This window comes from Astatotilapia calliptera, chromosome 3 (assembly GCF_964374335.1).
Source record: "Astatotilapia calliptera chromosome 3, fAstCal68.1, whole genome shotgun sequence".
NCBI classification, from domain to species: Eukaryota; Metazoa; Chordata; class Actinopteri; order Cichliformes; family Cichlidae; genus Astatotilapia; species Astatotilapia calliptera.
This window is the reverse complement of record NC_137424.1, coordinates 66,827,496-66,847,363: the sequence shown is the minus strand read 5'-3', so window position 1 is coordinate 66,847,363 and position 19,868 is coordinate 66,827,496. Positions and strand designations below refer to the sequence as shown.

Sequence of the window (19,868 nt, the reverse complement as noted above, 5' to 3'; positions counted from 1 at the left end):
TGTAACAGCTCATGAACATGAATCATTCCACATTACTTTAAAAATCATTGTAAACTAAAATGGAATAAATGAGTGTTTATATATAGTTTTGTCTCAGCTGTTTACACACAGTGTTTCAGTTCTTATCAGAGAGTCCCACCGTCTCACATGTGATGAACCTTTAGCTCTGTTGTAAGCGTTTTGTTAGACCAGGTTTCCCTCATTTAAAAAATAATCTCTCATTAGAAATGGATATGATGTCTAAGACATAGAAATGCTTATTATGGGTTCACTTGATGCCATTGAAAAGAGAGATGCACATAGGTAACGCGCAGGCCATCCGAGGTTTATCTTCTCACCTCGAGTTTGCGACACTCTCAGATAAGGGCGTGCACGTTTCTGCGTGATCTTCTAAATTAGAAAAAACATTTCACAAAACAGAAGCTGACCATCACAAAACACTCATCACAAACCAAAAATGGCTCCACTGAGTGTCAAATTATCACCAGAATTTACTGATAATCTAAAGACTCACAGAACTAATTTTGTCTCATTTTGTCTTAGTTTGAGACATAAGTGCATGATTATAATACTGTGTAGTTAGATGAGACAGAACTGATGGTTCCTCTTAATTATCCTCTTCATTTTTCCTGAGCCTCAGTAGTGGTAGCTACCATGGATAGAAAAACAATGACTCATCTTAAATCTACCCAACCACAGTGTTAGGTGTGGCTGTGTGCAGGCAGGAATAGGACCCAAGGTGCAGACTCCGGAGACGGACGTGAACTCAAAAAGGCTTTAATTAGGTACTCAAAAATATAACATAACTGAAAAAACTCAAAACAAACTTAAACTGGAGAAATGACAGAACACACAGCAAAGTAAACGGTAGATCGCAACACAGACACAGCGAAACACAGGGCTTAAATACACAGAGGGAGCAATCAGGGAATGAGTAACAGGAGGGAAACACAGCTGGGGCAAATCAGAACTGACGAGACCAAAGAAGCGTAAACTGCACACACTGAGAAAAGACGGAGACCTACAAAGTAAAACAGGAAACGCATAACACAGACTGAACAAAGACACAGACTCACATGCAGGCACTACAAAGGGAACAGAGACGTGGGACCAGGGCAGACACAAACACTGACTGAACACGGGGATATAGGAACTTAAGATACACATAGACGCGAACTAGACAAGGGGATGCAGGTGATAGAGGAGACAGAGCAACTAAAGAAGACAGAGACCTAAGCCATAAGACAGAACTCAAAGAAACCAAAAACTAGACAGTATAAATAATATCATAAACTCAAAAACCCTGGGTCGACGACCCAGGCATCCTAACACACAGACTGCAAATCTAAACAAACAAACATACGGTGAAAGAAAACAGGGACTTTAACCGGGGAAGTACACACTCAGACACTGTTGACTTAATGGTATTCCTTATCTGCAGCTGGACTTTCGTCTGAATTACACTGAAACTGGCAATTTCACTTAGTTTTACTGTTTTTTAAGCTATTAGGCTGCTTTGTGGCTCACTTAATACTAAACTAAGATACTTTCAGTGTGAATCATTTGCATGAAGCAGGATTTAAAGTGGCCTGCAGAACTTTACAGTCTCTGTCTCAAAACATGCTAACAGGTCTTTGTTTTTTTTTGTTTTTCCAATTTTCACTGGTTTGATGTAATAAAAGAAATTTTAAAGAAGCAGACAATTTTTGTTATTTTAGTTAGTATTTTAGTTTAGTATTTTATAATTTCATAAATCATGGTATGGATCCAAGTCAACATTAAAAATAAATGAGATAATACAGCACTTTTGATGTTTGCCTTTTTATTTTCCCAGCAGTACTCAAGTTGGTTCTCGGCTACGTTTACATAACAGATTTTAATGTCTTCAGCAGCTGGACACTCATCTGAGGAAGGAACATTGGAAAGGTGGTCAGTGCACAACTGCATTACAAATTTTATGTACGACCCTGTATTTTATTGCATTTATATATTTTTAACATTTTACTTAATAGCTAACCTCGTATTGTGGATAGATGATCTCAGTTGTTCTCCTGACTGAAGTTTAGTCCGTTTACAGCATCCTGCCATGAAATTGCATTGCATTACATTACAGTACCACTTTTGGGAAGGATGAAAATATTTTCAGGAAGGAAGTCAGTCTGCAAGGAGAACTGCCTGAACTTCTCCTGCACGTCAGCACTGAGGTCCACACTGCACCCTGTGAAAACATTAGGTGTTTCAGCTAGACGTTTTAATAATAATAATGGATTGGATTCATATAGCACTTTTCTAGGCACCCAAAGCGCTTCACAATACCACTATTCATTCACTCTCACATTCACACACTGGTGGAGGCAGCTACAGGTGTAGCCACAGCTGCCCTGGGGCAGACTGACAGAAGCGAGGCTGCCATATTGCGCCATCGGCCCCTCTGGCCAACACCCGTAGGCGGTAGGTGAAGTGTCTTGCCCAAGGACACAACGACCAGGACACAGAGAGCAGGGGGATCAAACCGGCAACCTTCCTCCCCTGAGCCACGGTCGCCCGAACCCTTTAAAAAAAGGATTCGTCAGAGTGTGAAATTATGCCTAAATACTGTTACTGTCTAGTTTGTTAGCAGATAGGTTTCATTCCCCTTGGTGTTGATGGAGTAAGTCAGGGTGTATTCATCATACTTCACATCAACAATGAGCAACTCGCTCAAATGTCCAAAGCCTGACAAAAGAATATAACTGAAATAATGAAAATTCTAAAAGGTGAAACTATTAATATCTTTCTCCCAGTGTGGGCGCACCCACTCTGACTTATGTGTCTCAACTTTCCAGGCACGTCGGTCTTATTGGCCACTTTTTCCATTTTCCGACATGTGCCATTATAGCTGAAAAGACATCATTGAAACCTGATTAATCTTCATTTTAAATTATTTATTTATATTTATATTTATTTATATGTAAAAGACTACAAGTTTAACTTCACATAATTATATGTTAATTGTTACCCTGAAAAAATGCTGTAGCTGGCATTTGTAACCAGTTCTGTTTAGAAACTCGTGGGTTTGCAGTGTGCTATGGGTCACTATTCATTTGAAATGGGAAGTGCTGTTCAGTTTTGTGATGGCTGCTGAAGGTGGCTGCTGTGAAGGCCTAGCAGAGCATCTCAAGGGAGGAAACACAGCATTTGGTAGTGATGTGACGTTCTGTATCGAGGCTTCGAAGCGATGCGCGTTTCGAGGCATGCTTCATTTATGGGAGGAGCTGAAAATGATGACGTCCGAAGCCTCGCTGCCCGGCTGTACCACGTGACTGGTTCATGAAGTGGTTCGAACTTTGCCGCGAGATATGACAGCGATATAAACCCCTCAGACTTCATTCAAAATGTGGGTGTTTGATGGAGAGTTGCGGTTAGTGAGAGTTTGGAGACAGTTTGGAGGTTTATGAGAGTGAGGAGAGAAAGTCAGGAGAGAATGGAGCCAGCTAAGAAGAGGAGGATGTCCTCCCCTGTGTGGGAACATTTTGATTTTATTCCTCCCAACAAGGTATGGAAATTTCTACAGAAGATGTATTTTCATAATACTGATGGTGCAATACAATTTATGTTAAGCTGTCTGTACTTTTGTACAAGGTGAAGTGTTCGCTATGTGCCAGGGAGCTGGGATATAACAACAACACCTCATCCATGCTTAGGCACTACAGAGCTTTGCATGAGAATAAGGGGAACACCGAATGTGGAGCAAGACCAGGTGAGCCATCAAATGCCATGATAATATAGCATGCAGTAATGTTACTAAATGATATAACAATATTATACAGCTGTAATAAGTTACGTGTGTGATATTTATATTTGTGCTTTGTCTTTATTGTCTTTCCTCAGGAGAACAATCTCAAATAGATGAAGACCTGGTCAGCATGGTGATTGAGGACTCCCAGCCATTTAGCATTGTGGAGGACAAAGGATTCAAAAGATTTGTGAAATCATTAAATCCTAGCTATGTTCTCCCCACTAAAAAGGTCATAAAAGCAGTGAAAATTTAGTTTTTACAGAATAAAATGTGAACAGGCAGGACTGAGGCTCAAAGCCTCAGTGTGTAGCTGTCCATACCTCAACGTTACAAAAGCACAACCACTGTCCACACCCCAACCACACCTCACCTCACAGTAAATGATCATTTCCATTTCAAGCATTTCCAAATGATCATTTTCCATACTGCCACTATAAATATACACAGTATACTGCATCACTACAATATACATGTGTTACACACTCCTTTTGTTGTTGACATTTACAGGCTGTGTGCAAAAGGCCACACTCTTCAAATTCATGCCAACTAATATTTTTACGTCCAGTAGGTGTCCTGCTAGAGCAAATGAAGCTTCAAGAAGCTTTGCGCTGGGGTGAAGCAATTGGATGAAAAGCTTCAGTGCTTCATGAAGCTTCATCTGCCCATCACTAGCATTTGGCACTGTCCATGAATTCTGTGCTTCAGAATTTCACCCAAGCAATATAATCAGTTGTTAAAAAGGGCACATTATGTGCAAAATTGCTGTAATTAATAATTAGTTAATGAATATAGTCAGGGGCGATTCTAGGATCAGAGCTTTGGGGGTGCTGAGCACCAGGAGAGCTGCCCAGTCAGGCAGGGTAAACTTTACTCGTCACGATGAGACTTCTTCCCCGTCTCTGTCAGTCCCTGCGTCCTTAAATGTCTCCAGTTGTCCCGGGTTCCCTCTGACTGTCTCCTTGGTGCATTTAAACCCCTGTCCCTCCCTGTCCTCGTCGTCTGTTGTCTTCATCTCCGTTATCAGTCATCATAATTTTACCATCTCTGTGCAAGTCTGCAAATTTCTTTATTAAATCATAAGATTCTTAAATTCATCAAGTCTCAAAACATGACATCATTGTTTTGTACATTTTAACACAATTTAATAAGCATATGCTTCAGCCAGTACCTTTTGATTATTGTCTCGGTTTCTTGCTTTGTGGTAGATCTTTATTCTGTTTTCACTAAGATATTTGAATGCTAATGAATAAATCAATATTCAATTCTAAAAAAAATAGAATCCCCACATTTGTGAAAGAAACGCAAAACACTTTTTTGAAAAGTCTGTAACAAAACCATCAAATCTGATAAAGGTTATTTAAATGCTGCAAAAGAAGAATGGATTGGAATAAAAAAATTACATATCCTAACCTTACTTACTGTGGGAGAATAATCAATGATGCTCACAGTGAGTGAAAAGTAAACTGAGTGCATTTTTTGGACAGAGATTCACTTTTAAAGTGTACGAATAATATAATACAGATACATAGAAAATACACTGCAAAAATAGAAGAGCCCTTGAAATGTACAAATGTACAAAATCTTAATTAAAAAAAATTATAAAAATGGAGGCAACTGTGCCTATGGTACGATGTATGAAAGGATCTTTACTGCAGATGCTACTACCATGGCTCTGCAGATTTAGTCTTTTATTTTAACCTATGTTGCCTCACCTTGAGGTTGGCAAATCTGTCACTGTTTGGTGATCAACTCTCTCAAGCAGTTTAACAGTTTGTGTTGTGCCTGTCACTGTTCCCTGTCTGTTTCCTTACCTGATTCTTCCTGATCTTGTACTTTCCTCTTTCCTCTCTCCCTCTTTGGACTGACAATCATACGCAAGATTGTATTAGATGAAAAAATTAAATTAATATGAAAAAAATTACTATTGAAATCACTAATAATAAAGTCCTCTCTCAGTGTACTTTCAACCAAAAGGCAAATAACCAAAGATTAAATATTGAAACACTGATCCAACATTATCCTTTATTGACGGATCATTTGATCTTACAATTTTACCTGAATGTGGCTCCTGTTTTTGAAAAAACGTCCTTATATCCATTATGAACCTGGCTGTCTCTCTGTACACCACACACACACACAAACACACACACACATACACACACACACACAGTAACAGGATGGTCAAGTGTCGCTGATTTTACTACAGAACAGGACGGATTGTAGGGTAGCAAACATCGTCGGAAAACATGTTTTCAACACTGCAGGTTACCTGGTGTAATGTTTTTCAGCTAAAAAGAAACATGGCCTGACTCCTATCAAAGTATATAAAGAGTAACTGAAGGTTAATTGCAGCTATTATGTCCTGTTTTAAGCCAGGCACTTACACCTCCGCTCTGCTGCGTCTCAGCCACTATCGCTCTGGCACAAAGGGCACCAGAGCCAGAGATGGGGAGAGGCGAGCTGGAACAAACCATTTTGGGACTGGGGGTAACTATACTTTTGTTGTTAAAATATTACATCTCAACCAAGTACTATATGCTTTCTATATTTTTTGTAGTGTATCACACAAACACCAAATATTGTCAAAAAAGTAAGAAATCTTTGGGGGTGCTTTGATTCATTTTGGGGGGTGTTTAAATGGGCTAAAAACGGCCCTTCTTACTAAGAAGGGGTTCAAATCCACAATCTGGTTGGTTTGCAATGTGTAATTAGAGTTAGGTTAATTGGTGATTGTAAATTACCCATGAATGTAAGTGCAAATGGGTGTTTGTCTCTATAAAACCATCAACCCCCATATTGGTTCATTAAGGAAGACTAGCAGTAATTGCCTTGATTAACAAAGTAGTTCTTCAAACAACAAGATTTCATTGTGTTTTCCTAAAGTTTTTAACTTGTGTAGAATGAATTAAAACAAATTTTACTCTACATACTTAAATAAATCACTTCAAGTCAATCATCGAGTCCATCCTCACCTCCTCCATCACTGTGTGGTACGCTGGAGCCACTATCAGGGACAAACAGAGACTGCAGCGTGTTGTGCGCTCTGCTGAGAAGGTGATTGGCTGCAGACTCCCATCTCTGCAGGACCTGTACACCTCCAGGACACTGGGGCGTGCAGCTCGGATCTCAGCTGACCCTTCTCACCCTGGACACAGTCTGTTTGACCTGCTCCCCTCAGGCAGGAGGCTCCGGTCCATTCGCACCAGAACCTCTCGCCATAAGAACAGTTTCTTCCCCTCTGCTGTTGAACACATGAACAATAACCGTATGACTGTCCCCGCCACTAACACATGACCCTATGCTGTGTTCACTGCATCATTCCATGTTTGGCACTGATCACCACCTGCACTCATGTATATATCATGTATCTATCTTTCTACTTAGCACTTTTAATTCTTATTCTTATTTTTATTTCATGTCTATTTAAGCGTAATTTATGACAGTATGTTTGCACTGAAGCACCGCAGCAATTTCCTAATGTTGTAAACCTGCTCAACATTTGGCAATAAAACCCTTTCTGATTCTGATTCTGATTCTGATGTATGTATACTACATTGATCCAACGTAATCTGATTACATTAAACCACCAAATGCCAAATGTGTTGGTTTGATACTGTCAAAAATAGGTTTTTGTACTTGGTTAAATCACGTGGAAAAAGGTGCCATGATTAAATTGTGTTCATCCAACAACAGATTTTTTTGAGTTTACGTTACAGTAGATCAGAGAAGTTAAACAATCAGTGAATATTAAACAGAAAATGGGCTTCTCCTGCCACCACCAGACACTAAATATTCTAAACAGCCAATTATATAATAATAATAATCCAGATTAGCAGTAATGTAGGCGATAAGAGTTTCTCAGGTCTTTGAATTCCAGCTAAACACCCCCACAGTAACAGCTCAGCCAGCTTCAGCTCCTGCTGTAGATGAATCCAGGAACGTGTTTAAAGCTTTTTTCTATATTTGCTCTGACTGTTAGGGACAAACATACAAATGAAGGTTATATATTTATATAGAGGAGGAAGGAGGCAGGCAAAGGAGAGATCAGATGTAAACAGGACACTCAGACTGAAAGTCAACCAGTGCCAACATGTTTTCTTTTGAAACATCACGACTTCTTGAAATTTCTAAGAAACGGCTGAACTGCATTCCAGACATGATGAGACAGGATTGAATGCTTCCTGATAGTTCCCAACAATAAACACATTCAGACACTCCTGTAAGTCAAAACTCTGATTAAAGAGAATTTCTAACATAAATATTAGAGGTCCATGAATAAATATGTGTCATGTTCACAAGAGCAGCCTCTGTGTTTAAATCTGACCTCCAGAGGGCCCCAAAGCTCCTGCTGGCTCATCTATAATGAGGTCATTTGTTTTAAGTGATTCTTTTTTCTGCATATTAAAAAACCTGCACCGAAGCTTCTGTTCATCCATCTGAGTCATGCACAATGTTCCTTATATCATTAAAATGTCTAAAACGAGTAAAATCACAGAATAAATGTTGGAAACTTTCCACTGATAAACAAAATGCTGGTGGGTGTGGCCTTCTCTCTCACTTTCATTTCTTCTAAAACGAAGCTCAGTGCGTAACTTTCTTTTTCCCTCTTTTGGAATTTTATGTTTTAATACTTCAGAATAACTGATAATAACCAGTGAAATTCCCTGACTCCTAAACAGCTTCAGTTTAACTCATTTGTTTGTTTGTTTTTTGCTCTTCACAGAGCCATCACACTGAGGACAGAGTACAGCGATAACGTGAGAACAGAAACTTTGCACATTTGACATTCAAATCAGCCACAGTGCAGGGCCTGTTCTAAAAAGACATCTGTGTGCTGAGTCTGCTCTGGTGTCCGGTTTATGTCTGTGAATAGCTGCTGTTATAGCGCTGATATGACTCAATTTCCTTTGACAGCAACAGCAGATTTCCCCCCTTGATTACAGAAGCTTTTACTTCCCTGTTCTGACAGGAATAAAGTTTCAAACTTACAGTATGATAAACTTCCTCCTCTATCTTTGGTTTATGTTTACTCTAATTTGAAGGAAAACATCACGAGGAGAAGGAATGATGTGAAGTTTTCTTACTGTCTCCCTTCATAAAGGATGCTCCAGTGTTCAGTCTGCTATTAGGAGTCATAAGCAGAGCACAGGTGGATGTTTCACCAGTATTTAAAGAATCAAATCAGCTCTGATTACAACTAATCAACTGAAATGTGTGTTATATTTCTACCTCATGGTTGCAGTTCAAGGTTCTTTATTTGTCACATGCATAGTTATACAAGTATAACACACAGTGAAATGTAACCTGACACGCTCCTGGACATGTGCAAAAAGGGGGTAGAGGAAGAACATTATATATATATATAGTATATACATTGGGTGAATGTGCAGTAGTAGCAGCAAGCAGGTGAATTCTGTACATTAACAAAAATAGACATCTGACTATTTTACAGGATAGACAATATAGACATATTTAAAATCAAAGGAATTTGAAATGTACATTGTGCCTGGGTTTAGAGTTTTTGGATGAGAAATTCTCAGAGAAACAGACAAAACAGACTCCCTGACATGCGAGACTATTGGTATTTGATCCTGGAGACAGATCCCATTGTTTGCCCATCAAACAGAAGCAGGTGAGCAGAACAGGTGACACCGTATACACACAATGCTTGTCCTGTTGTCCTCCTGCTCACCTTTAAAAGCTCACAGCAGATGACCACCCGTCCATTAATGTGATTCTAAGGTTTCTTTCTGCTAAATGGATTTTTGTTCTTCCAACCGTCACCAAGTGCTCGCTGTGTTATTGTACGGTCTTTACCTTACAGTGCAAAGCACCTTGAGGTGACTGTTCTTGTAATTTGGGACTATAGAAATCAAACTGGACTGACACCAAATTGTAAAATAACTGAAGAATTATGAATAACCTTTAGACACATGGTTGAAATAGACACACCTCACTTCCGATGTTTCCGGCTGTCTGTGGACTGAAGCCCTCAGAGTCTGTGTTTTGTACACACACACACAGTCAGGGTTAAACTACTGTACACTTTGTCCTTCTGAAGTATTAACACACACTCACATTCTACCAGGCTGCACCTTCTTCTCCTAATTATACACCATTTAATATTTAAAAAGTTGTTAGAAATGAAATTATAAATCTCATCTCTCTTTGTGTCTTGTGTCGCCAGCTTCTCCTGCTATGCTGAGCAGAAAGATGAGTGATGCATGAGCTGAGGCTCTTTTAACAGACAGACTTTGATGTAAGGAAAGGATGGAGGCGCCCGTGTGTGCGACTGTTTTAGAGGACTCCACAAAGTGCATCCCACAATCCTACAACACAGTCCAACACGAGTTCCACATCATCAGTGATGTGAAACAACCGCAACCTCAACTCTCTCTATCAAATATTTTTATTTGTTTTTTCCAATAGAGCGCACAGAGTATTTGCAGAAATTACACGGACCTCACAGCAGGAAACAGGAAACTGTTTATAACATCACCCTGAACACAGGATCCTGATATTGTTTTGAGTTGAACCTATGAAAGAGTTCATAAGGCAGAGCTGTATTCGTTTTTGGGCTTCTGGTCTATGGTTTACATCACTTCTGCTTTCCCGCACTTTAAAACTCATTTCTGTTGTCATCAGTCTGGTCCAATCATCTCACAGCCCTCCTTCAGTGAGCCAATCAACCTCTGCTCTGTGCACTTCAAATGCCAATAAACTCCTCCCTCATAACACCGCCTCATTAAACCTCACCCTGTGACTCAGAACAAACATAAACACTATTACACAACCGTATATAAACACTCTTCATGTGAGCCTTGGTCACACAGACCTTTGCCACAGAGTGTGACATGTGTGAAGGAGGAAATGTGACACTCTGGATTTTTTTGTGAGTCGGCCTAAACAGAAGGCTCTCTGCATGGTGCATGAAGCAACTTCCTGATTCAGTCTGCAAGCTCGAAACCACAGTGCAACAGCTTCAACCACAAACACTGTGCACATATGTGTGTACACCCATTTTGTTATCTCTGCTGTCTCTCAGGGACGGACCCCTAACTGACATTTAGAGATAAACACATTTTAGTTTTGATTCTTACACAGTAAAAACAAACTTTACTATTTGTATTTTCCAAGGAAATTTTTTAAAGCTGAGTTTTTCCCCCAGAGCAACATTTATGTTTCATCTTTCTGAGTCACAGAGTGACTAACCACACACACCAGACGGCACATGTGGAACTTAACCTGGCCCACATTAAGACCTTTATAGCTGAGGAGCTGACGAGGTCTAAAATGAGTGCTGTGTGGGCCAGATGTGGTAGAAGTGTCAGAAAACAGCGTACGTCTGACCTATAAGAGATGAAGCCGTGGCTGAGTTGAGACAGTCCGACTCACTCAACTTGTCACTTTCACATACGTTCCCCTTCAGGTTCATGTCCATATTTGACATTTAAAACCATCTTATCAAATTACTGCATCCCACAAATATCACAGTGTCACATGACCTCCAGCTTTAACTTCCTCTGATCCAGATGATGATGATCTCTGCTGTGATGATGACCTGGATGACTGAGAACCTTCACAAACAGATCTAACCACACACTGAGCTCTGTTTACAGTCGCAGGCTCATTAGGAGCTGTGCAGGTTACATTTTAATTTCAGTTTCTTTGTTGCACACTGCAGTTAAAGCAGGTCAATGATCAGGTTTAGTATCAGCCTCTGCATAAAGAAATACCAAACAAATATGTTTCATTATTCAGTGCTGCAGCTGCTCTCTGAGTGTTTTTCACCTGGTGATGCCTGAAGCTGATCTCAGGAGCTGTGTTTGACTCTGGAACTGGATCAGCAGGTTTCCAGTAAAACTAGACCTGCATGAACACGCCCACTCGCAGCACTGAACACATCAACAGAAAAGAAAACAAGCATAAATCCTTTTTAAATACAGAAATGCATCACAGTACAATACAGAAACAGAACAATTGTTTTCACAGTTTGTTTTTTGAGTATGTATTAAGAACATCATAATAGAAAGTTTTAATACAGCCCTTATTATTATTTAAACCACTGTTTTCTCTTTTAGGATCATATATTAATACTTACAGTCAGACGATTAAACAACCTTTCGGTTCTTAAAGATTTCAAGCATTTTACAGTAAAAAGATACTCTGCAAATAAGTTCATGGCATCAGGAATAGGCACCAAATTAATTTTGTGCAAACGCTTTTAAAAAGCATGTTTAAACATGCAAAATATTTAAGGACGATGGCTAAGCCTTTAAGAGGGAGCCTGCTCTTATCCAGGAGTTGCTGAGCTGATAAATGTGCAGATTAAACCATAGCCATAAGCAGCTGAATCAAAGATCAGCAGTGTTTACACATCAGGCTTCGTTTGCACTTTAGACTCACAGAAGAAGTACTGAAAACTTCTTCCTGCCTCAGGCTGAGAAACAGTGGCAGAGCTGAAGCTGAACTTCAGGCAACAACATGAACCTTTTTGCTTCTAGTTACAGTCACAGGCTCATCAGGAGCTGTGGCTGAACTTAAGTTTAATCCAAAGTATTTTTGCTACATACTGTAGTTAATGAAAGTCAGTCCAATCACTTTATCACCAGCTTTTATTGAGTATAATCAGTGTGTGTTCTGCACAGAGAACTTTGTTCAAGGAATAACTGATAAGCAGCCTTTATATCAGGTATAAAGAGCTTCAGACTCAAATGTGTCTTGAGGGAAAAGATTATTGACTTTTAAATCTTCAGTGCTGCAGCTTCTCTCTCTGAGCTGAGTTCAGGTGGTTCCCAGTGAGATTAGACCTGCATGAACATGATATTAGCCAGTTGTTGCTTTTTTTTCATATTCACCAGTAAAGGAAAGAACCTGAGCACGAAACAACAGAAAAAAAAAACAATATAAACTGATAGTTTTCCCTTTAATTTCATTTCACACTAGTACTTCAAAAGGCACATTAAAGCATCAGAAGGTAATCATACAGGTGATATCACCCAAACAGGATTTTGTTTAAAAAGCTGATGCTAAATAAAATGCAAGAAACAGTAAAGAAGTGAAATGAATACTATGTTTAACTGTAGCTTATAAGAGGACTTCTGCTTCAAACAAGACATTGATATTAAACAGAGAATCATTTCAATTGGCTCACAGTGACTGATCTACTTATATACGTCATTACCAGACAGACCCTCAATCCAAACACCAGAACAGCAAATCTTTAGTTTATGTTCTGACAGACAGAGACAGAATGCATTCAATTTATAATTTATGTAAAACTGTGGAAGTTTTAGTTTTTGTAATTTTCTATTCTTGCATTTTTCTTGTTGTTTTATATTTATTTGCCCTTAACAGACATTTTATTGCTAGACCAGCAATAAAAGGCTTAACATTTAGAATAAGTGATTTCATTTTATCTTTGCTCTCTGTTTTGAGGTGAGGATGAAGAGGCAATTATTCCTCAGACGATGAATGTTTATTAACTGCCCTGTGCAAAGAAACTGAAGATGAAAGGCCTATTGGGAGAATTTTTTCTTATCCAGGTAACTTCAAACTTCAGGGTTCAATCTGTACTATGAAGGTGGTTCACTTTTTCCTGGGGTTCCTTGTTAATCTATGACCTAACCTGTTCAATAGCAGGTTAGGTCATAGATTAGAGATCTGTAGGTATGAAATGAGGTGTGAGATCACTTCCTACTGACAAACTAAGTCTGTGGCAAACAGCATCACCATTCCTGGAAGAGCCTTCAGACCAGCGTGTGGATAGTAGTAGTTGTCCAAACTCTTTATATTATATTATTATTATCTTATAAGATTTTACATCAGTTCCAGGTGGACAGAGTTTACATTGGACAGTATACAGTATGTTATTCATATTGTAGTCTTATCTTTGCTATATAACACTGTCTGTGAAGGTTTTAGTCATCCAGGTCATCGTAGTCAAAGGAGCTTGGAAAGAAAAGTGTCTGGACATCTTTAAGTTACTTGAAGATGTTTCACCTCTCATCCGAGAAGCTTCTTCAGAACTGAAGAAGCTTCTCAGAAACATTTCGGAAACATCTTCAAGTAACTTAAAGATGTCCAGACACTTTTCTTTCCAAGCTCCTTTGACTACGATGACCTGGATGACTAAAACCTTCACAGACAGTGTTATATAGCAAAGATAAGACTACAATATGAATAACATACTGTATACTGTCCAATGTAAACTCTGTCCACCTGGAACTGATGTAAAATCTTATAAGATAATAATAATATAATATATAAATATGACCACCAATGTCAGGAAAGATACCCTGGGTATTTTGAACTTGCTTCATAGTACAGGGCCCAGATTCGGACCTATATTATATTTCCACATGCTGAATGTCAGAAGTGAGAACTTGGAACGGCAGCAGGAAATTTAAAGTAAAGCTGAAAAAAGCTCTGAAATTTTTCAGACAAGCGGTTGTTCAGCTGGAGGCTGGTATGATTCCTGGCTCTGCTGTTGTTTATGTTTTCTGTAGATCACAAGGCCAACAACAGCAGCAACAAGAAGCACAGCAGAAACTGACAGAATAGCTGCAGGTCCAACAGATCCAATCTTCCCTCCTCCATCGTCTGGGTTTTCTCCTGTCTGACCTGCAGGTGAGAAACAGGTGTGAGGTGTCAGCTGTCAGGTAGGTGATGAGTGAAGAACAGAACAGAATCCATTTCCTCTTCAAACTGCTGTCAGACATTATCTACTGCACTCTGATCACATCACTCAGACCAGCTGCTTTCTACAAAGTCTCATCAACAACATCTTTAGAAACAAACATCAACAAGCAGGAAGCAGCTTCACCTCTGATCACACACACACTCAACTCTACTCACTCACCTGGAGGATCAACAACACTCAGGTTTATGCTGCTGATGGTTTTCACAGCTCTCTTTCTCCGTTCTCCCCCATGCGTGAGGATGCGGCACTCGTATGTTCCATTATCTGCAGCTTTCACTTTCTCCAGAATCAAAGACACGTCTCCATTTTTCATCTGTTGGTCCTGGAGTTCCACCCGGTCTTTAAAAGATGGTTGCTGGTCTTCTGGAACAATGTGCCCGTCTCGGAGCAAAAGAACATATTCTGGCTCCAGGTCCTGTCTGCTCCACTCCACACCTGCGAGGTTGTTGCTGTTTGGAGCTTGACATGGCAGAGTGACTTTTTCTCCAAGCCTAGCTGTGATGGTTTTTATGTCTGAAAGAGGAAACAACAAAGATCAGAGAGGTTAAAGGGGTCAGAGTATAGGTCTTCACTTTTACAGCAGCCAATAGGAACAAGTAACTTTAAAGAGGAACTGCAAAGCTCTGATGAACTGGGCAAGAGACAAAACAACAGACATACTTGGCATCATCTGATGTGTGGTGGATAAATCATTACACCACTTACACAGAATCGACTCTCTTTCTCTGTGAGGACCTGCACTGATGTGTGTTCCCAGACCTTAACCTTAAATGACTTTAACCTGAACATTAAAATCAGGAAAATCATATCAACGTCTTCTGTACTATAAAAGCATAAAAGCACACACACAAACCTTCTGTTGACTGTTCCCTTTGATATGAATCTCCACAGCCACTGAGTTTGCTCCTTTGTATCCTTTTGATCCACATATTTAATAGGAGTGAGGAAAAAAATTGAAGCAGCCAAAGTACCACAATATTATGATTGGCTATACTGTATTAATACCTTAGTTGCATCTATTATTGTAGGGTCTTTTCCTTACAATATAGAGAACCTTGAAACAACTGTTGTTGGGATTTGATGCTAAATAAATAAAACTGAACTGAAATTATAAACAAGGAGAACACCTCAAGTCTTTTCATTTTTAAAGAGATAAATTAGACTTAACTACAAATTAAAACTAAGGCGATGGCAGCTTCTAGCTTTGCTTGCCAGTGTCTAGAAAAAAAAACAGATGGCGCAAACTAGTCTTAGAAGCTTAGAAGTCAAGAAAAAACACATCACAGTTATTGACAGTTTGATAATAATACGTTTGTTTACAGGTTTGCAGGGGCGATTTCCAATACGCCAGCAGATGTCGCTGTTTGAAATAGCAGGAAACAAATGCGTCAGCGTTTCCGTGTTTTACGAAGCCTTTTCTTTCCACATCACTATCGATACTGTTTTTAAAATAGACATATTTATACGTTTCTGTCATACGAATCTTACAGGCACTTTGTACTGTCGCATTAACTTCCCATGTAAAGGTTTTTTATGAAAAACAAAAAGACTAAATGTAGACTACAATAAAAAAGCAACAAATTAAACTCACATAAAATGTATTAACCTGTTATTTAATCGTTTTTCACACATTCACATTGATCTACTAATACAATGCTCACCTTGTGCGGCAGAAATCAGTGGGTTTAGAGACAGAAGAATCAGGAAGGGCAGCATTTTCTCTCTCTTTTCATTATGTACACGTTTGTGTACTCCCCAACGCCAGACCTAGCAAACAACTGAAGTTTAATATTAAATTTGTAATATTACGCCTCTAATATTAAACTTCAGTTGCTCGCTGTAGAATCTTACAGCAAGAAGTGTTGTTAAGTTTCGTTTTCCTTTCCACACAAAGGGAACATCCACGCCCTGTAAACCACACCACGTGATTGCCGATAACACATAGGTTTCATGCATTCTTACTTCAGTTCCCTTCCTAGCTCAGACGCCATATATATATATATATATATATATATATATATATATATATATATATATATATATATATATATATATATAGATAGATAGATAGATAGATAGATAGATAGATAGATAGATAGATAGATAGATATGGCGTCTGAACATTTTATACAGATAAAAAAATATAAAATATAAATAAATAATATGTATGTACCCTTACATAACAGGAAACAGTTTTATGCTGTTTAAGTTGTGTTGTGGTGAGAGTGCCGTTGTCATTAATGGGTGTGTATAGTCTAAGAATATGTCACAGTTAAAACCAGGAAGCTCAGAGGAGCAGTTTTTACGCGCTTTTACGTTACATTACAAAGTTTGACTGAAACAACAGACCGCGCACATATTTGAACTCTCTGATTGGCTCTTCTTCAATTTATTGACCAATAGCTGTTCTCCTACAGCAGCGCACACTGTTGTCAGGTGTGTGTGGTGTAGCCGATTCTGTGCTGAGTGTTTTTAAATCCACTCACGTTCGTTAGCTGTGAATATTCGTGGATAACACTTTTTAACTGTAAACTGCTAGACCAGTTAGTCTGGGTGGTAAGGACAATACTATCGGTCAGGTTAATGTGTAAGAATATTTATGTACTCTAAGGAGCTTAGAAAGGAAAATGACTGGACTTCTTTAAGTTTCTTGAAGACGTTTCATGTGTTTGTTCTGACAAATAACAAAGCAGTGTTGTAGGTACGAAGTGAAAACAGAACTGCACGAAACTAGGATGTATTTGTATTATGTGGAGGGTTGTAGTTTTTTTTTTTTTGTATGGCACTTTGCTGCTCTCTAGTGACAGACACAAAATAAAGTAGTCAACTGAGTGATTACTGTTAATATTTTGGGATATTTTTACATGTAGACAACAATCAGCCAACACATAAATAAAGACTTGAAGTCCATTTGAAACAGAGGCCATCTGACAACAGCACGAGCACAGGCAGCTCCTCGTGTGATGGTTTCTTTTCTTCCTTCCATTCTTTCTCTCTCACCTTTTAGATGGAACTGTAATCTGGTTTTACACGTTTTTGGGTGGCTCCTGTTCATTATCAATTCATAAAGCCTGCAGTATTTAAAGACACAAGTCTTATTCAAGTAACTCCACATTCACAGTACTACGAAGGTGTGTCTGTGAAGATGCTCAGTCATCAAGGTCAATTGTAGAACCACCTTCTCTACTATGAAGGTGGTTCAGTTCTCATATCTCTCGTATTAGCCAGTAGAATGTTCTTGGATTATTCCTGCAAACTCAACCCACTTTGGTCGTGTACTACAAAGCAAATCCACCATAACCTGGATGTCTTTTCTTTGATTTCATTAAAAACTGAAATTGAACATTAGTAACAAATACAGATTAGTAGACATAATTATTCGTTGATCTTTCTTTATTCATTGATGTATATAAAAGAACTGAAGAAGCTTCTCAGGTGAGAGGTTAAACATCTTCAAGAAACTTAAAGTCCAGTCACTTTTCTTTTCAAGCTCTTTAGAATATATAAATATTCTTCAACAATGTACACATTAACCTGACTAACCAGTCTAACCATTTACTCTTTAAGCATGATATCCATAGTTATCCATTACAGTCAAGCTGTGTAATGTAACAAAGCACAGTGTGGTGCTCTGATACAGCTTCAGAGTTTTAAACAATTGATGGGTTAAAGTTCCTTAATCAATTTTATATTTGACATATTTTACTCAGCTGAGTGTTGTTACAGACACACACACCCATTAATGACAGTGATAGTCTTGCACAAAGCAAGGTCCATAAGGTCAGGTAACATTTCATGTCTACAGATCTTTACTCATAAAGTGCAGTGTCAGCTTGAGGAAGCAAGAAAATGTGTTCTTTTGCTCCTTTTTGCTTTGGCTGTGCAGAATTGTTCAGTATGAGCGATATGGGGTTCTGACGCTGGTCAACCCCTCTGGTGCAGACACGGGGGAGTACACATGCTACCCAATGTACTGTGAACACACTGACTGCAGGAAGGAATACAGCAAAGCTGTTAGTCTTCGTCTTCTTTCCAGGTGTGATTAATACATTTTATTGATGGTTAGCCTTGCATTTCTCTGAACTGCAGATTTGACATGAATCTTTTTTACATCCTAATAATCTCATCATAAATTTGCCATATCTGGTCTCTGTACGGACCAGATCCACAACTGTTTGTTCTGAGTATTACAAGGTGATTCAGCTGAGGAGCAACTGGCCTGGCAGCCAGGTGACCTCCCCTGTCAGGCGACGTCACCTGAGGCTAAAGTAACTCTGCACTGTGAGTACCCACCTGTGGAGGTGGACAGAAGGGAGATCTCCTTTAATGTAAGAAGGGCTTCACAATCCATCGACCTCGAGCATATCATGCCGGAGCTTTATACTGTGTTTCCAGTCTGGGAAACCTGAGGCAGAGCTCTATAAAGTACATGCTCATCTATGTTAACACAATGCTGAGCTCCACTCTCTTGACTGCCCAGCACAGAGTCCTGACATCCACTCATTAGAACACCTTCGGGAGGAATTGGAGCGGAGACTACAACCCGGGCCTTTTTGTCAAACATTAGTGTCTAACCTTACAAATGGAAAAATTAAGAAAAATTCCTATAAACATGCTCCTAAACCTTGTGGAAAGAGTTCCCGGAAGAGATGAAACTGCAATAGCTGTAAATCATATTACACCAATATGAATTAAGAATGGGATTTCACTCAAGTTCACATGTGTGTGAGCGCACACAAAACAATACTTTTGGCAATATAGTGTAGCTTTGTGTGACAGTACAGGATGTAAAGCCTATTTGCACTCACTTGATGTATTTATAAAGTGGCATCCAATATCACCAGTGGATAGGAGTCGTGGCTTGGCAGTGTCTGGCACACGAATGGCAGATGCAAAGTAGCTCTGTTATATTGCAAGACATGGTATCAAAAAGAGAAGCAGACAATAACACAAGACTGCTTGTTGTGTTGTGTTTCAACACAGTAAACATCAGTATGCATCTGAGTGAATACTGTGTTCATCCAGTGTGTTATAGATATAGTAAATTAAGCAAAAAAAAATCGTTCAAAAACATTGGACATGCTAGGGATGTCATGCTCAATATTGATGTGTGGCTCAAAAAACCCATGTCAGGTGACCACGGGTAACTGAGGTTTTGGTGCATGTTGAGTCATGGCTTGCCCACTGGTTTGGTTGCCAGAGTATTGAAAAATATTTATGATGCCACAAACTCCCAGACACACACACACACACACACACACACACATACACACACACACACACACACACAAACTACAAGCACTTTTTCTAGGTCCAAGTGCTTTCTGTCTCACATTTGCACATGTTCAAACGCCAGTGACAATGTGTGACAATAGCAAAAGTGGCCAT

General features: G+C 39.2%; 2 protein-coding genes and 1 long non-coding RNA gene across 3 annotated transcripts; 1 reads left to right on the top strand and 2 right to left on the bottom strand.

The window, feature by feature from the left end:
- Positions 1-1,805: 1,805 nt before the first annotated feature.
- On the bottom strand, positions 1,806-3,266 carry LOC145425645 (uncharacterized). Its single transcript, XR_013906361.1, has 2 exons — positions 2,018-3,266; positions 1,806-1,904 (listed from the first exon to the last, which is right to left on the bottom strand). It is a non-coding gene; the product is annotated as an uncharacterized LOC145425645 (long non-coding RNA).
- Positions 3,266-4,059, top strand: LOC145425641 (uncharacterized). Its single transcript, XM_080298855.1, has 3 exons — positions 3,266-3,535; positions 3,622-3,739; positions 3,871-4,059. Exons 1-3 carry the CDS (start codon positions 3,434-3,436, stop codon positions 4,029-4,031), a joined length of 381 nt encoding a protein of 126 aa, XP_080154981.1. The 5' UTR covers positions 3,266-3,433; the 3' UTR covers positions 4,032-4,059.
- An 8,316-nt stretch (positions 4,060-12,375) lies between these two features.
- LOC113019551 (myelin-oligodendrocyte glycoprotein-like) lies at positions 12,376-16,393 on the bottom strand. The gene is made up of 3 exons (XM_026163308.2): positions 16,142-16,393; positions 14,640-14,993; positions 12,376-14,401 (listed from the first exon to the last, which is right to left on the bottom strand). Exons 1-3 carry the CDS (start codon positions 16,194-16,196, stop codon positions 14,217-14,219), a joined length of 594 nt encoding a protein of 197 aa, XP_026019093.1. The 5' UTR covers positions 16,197-16,393; the 3' UTR covers positions 12,376-14,216.
- Between the last annotated feature and the right edge of the window lie 3,475 nt (positions 16,394-19,868).